At 53.1% G+C, this 1075-nt stretch overlaps 1 protein-coding gene across 1 annotated transcript in view; it reads left to right on the top strand.

Moving 5' to 3' along the window:
* Positions 1-1075, top strand: part of fdps (farnesyl diphosphate synthase (farnesyl pyrophosphate synthetase, dimethylallyltranstransferase, geranyltranstransferase)) — a gene marked incomplete at its 3' end in the record, with an annotated part of 5430 nt that overhangs the window by 1133 nt on the left and 3222 nt on the right. Inside the window, exon 2 of the mRNA XM_048594728.1 lies at positions 84-226. Within this exon, the coding sequence (XP_048450685.1) occupies positions 84-226 (143 nt within the window). The remainder of the gene's footprint in view (positions 1-83; positions 227-1075) is intronic.

The following is a 1075-nucleotide window of genomic DNA, read 5'->3' as shown; positions in this document are numbered from 1 at the left end:
CCCCCCCCCCCCCCCCCCTCCATCCCCCATCCCCACCCCACACACCCCATCCCCACCCCACACACCCCATCCCCACCCCACAGGCAGGCAGTGGGCCATGAGTGTGGACAGGCTGAAAGCGGATGGATGGGATTTTGAGCAGATCTTTCCCCAGCTGGTGGAGGTCCTCACACGTGAGGAACTGCAGCACCCACTGATCGGAGATGCAATCAAGCGCTTCAGAGAGGTGAGGGGGGGTGGGGGGTGGTGGGAGGTAAGGGGGTGAGAGAGGGCGGGGGAGCACGGAAGCAGACCCTTCGGCCCAACCTGTCCATGTCGACCATAATCCCAAACTAAACTAGTCCCACACCTGCCCCGCTCCTCGCCCGTATCCCTCCAAACCTTTCCTCTCCATGTACTTATCCAAATGTCTCTTAAACGTTGTAACTGTACCCACGTCCACCACTTCCTCGGGAAGTTCATTCCACACACGAACCACTCTGCTACCCCCCACCCCGTCTCTTTAAAATCTTTCTCCTCTCGCCTTAAAATTATGCCCCCTAGTCTTGAAATCCCCCGCTCTAGGAAAAAAGGCACCTACCATTCACGTTATCTGTGCCCCTCATTATTTTATGAACCTCTATAACGTCAGCCCTCAGCTTGCTACGCTCCAGGCAAAAAATGTCCCTGCCTTTCCAGCGTTCCCTTATAACTCTAATCCTCCAAACCCGGCAACATCCTGGTAAATCTCTTCTGAACCCTCTCCAGTTTAATAATATCCTTCCTATGACGGGCCATCCAGAACCGGACACAGTGCTCCAGAAGAGGCCTCGCTAACGTCCTGTACACCCTCAACGTGAGGTCCCAACTCCTGTACTCAAAAGTCTGAGCAATGAAGGCATGTGTGCCAAACGCCCTTTTAACCACAGCAAAAACAGAAGTTGCTGGAAAAGCTCTGGCAGCATCTGTGAAGAAAGAAAAAGTCAGAGTTAACGTTTCAGGTCCGGTGACCCTTCCCCAGACCCAAAACGTTTTTTTCACAGATGCTGCCAGAGCTTTTCCAGCAACTTCTGTTTTTGTTCCTGATTTACAGCAT

Source organism: Rhincodon typus, unplaced genomic scaffold (assembly GCF_021869965.1).
Source record: "Rhincodon typus isolate 14 unplaced genomic scaffold, sRhiTyp1.1 hic_rhity00013746, whole genome shotgun sequence".
NCBI classification, from domain to species: Eukaryota; Metazoa; Chordata; class Chondrichthyes; order Orectolobiformes; family Rhincodontidae; genus Rhincodon; species Rhincodon typus.
The sequence above is the reverse complement of the archived record's forward strand: the minus strand, read 5'-3'. Positions and strand labels throughout refer to the sequence as shown.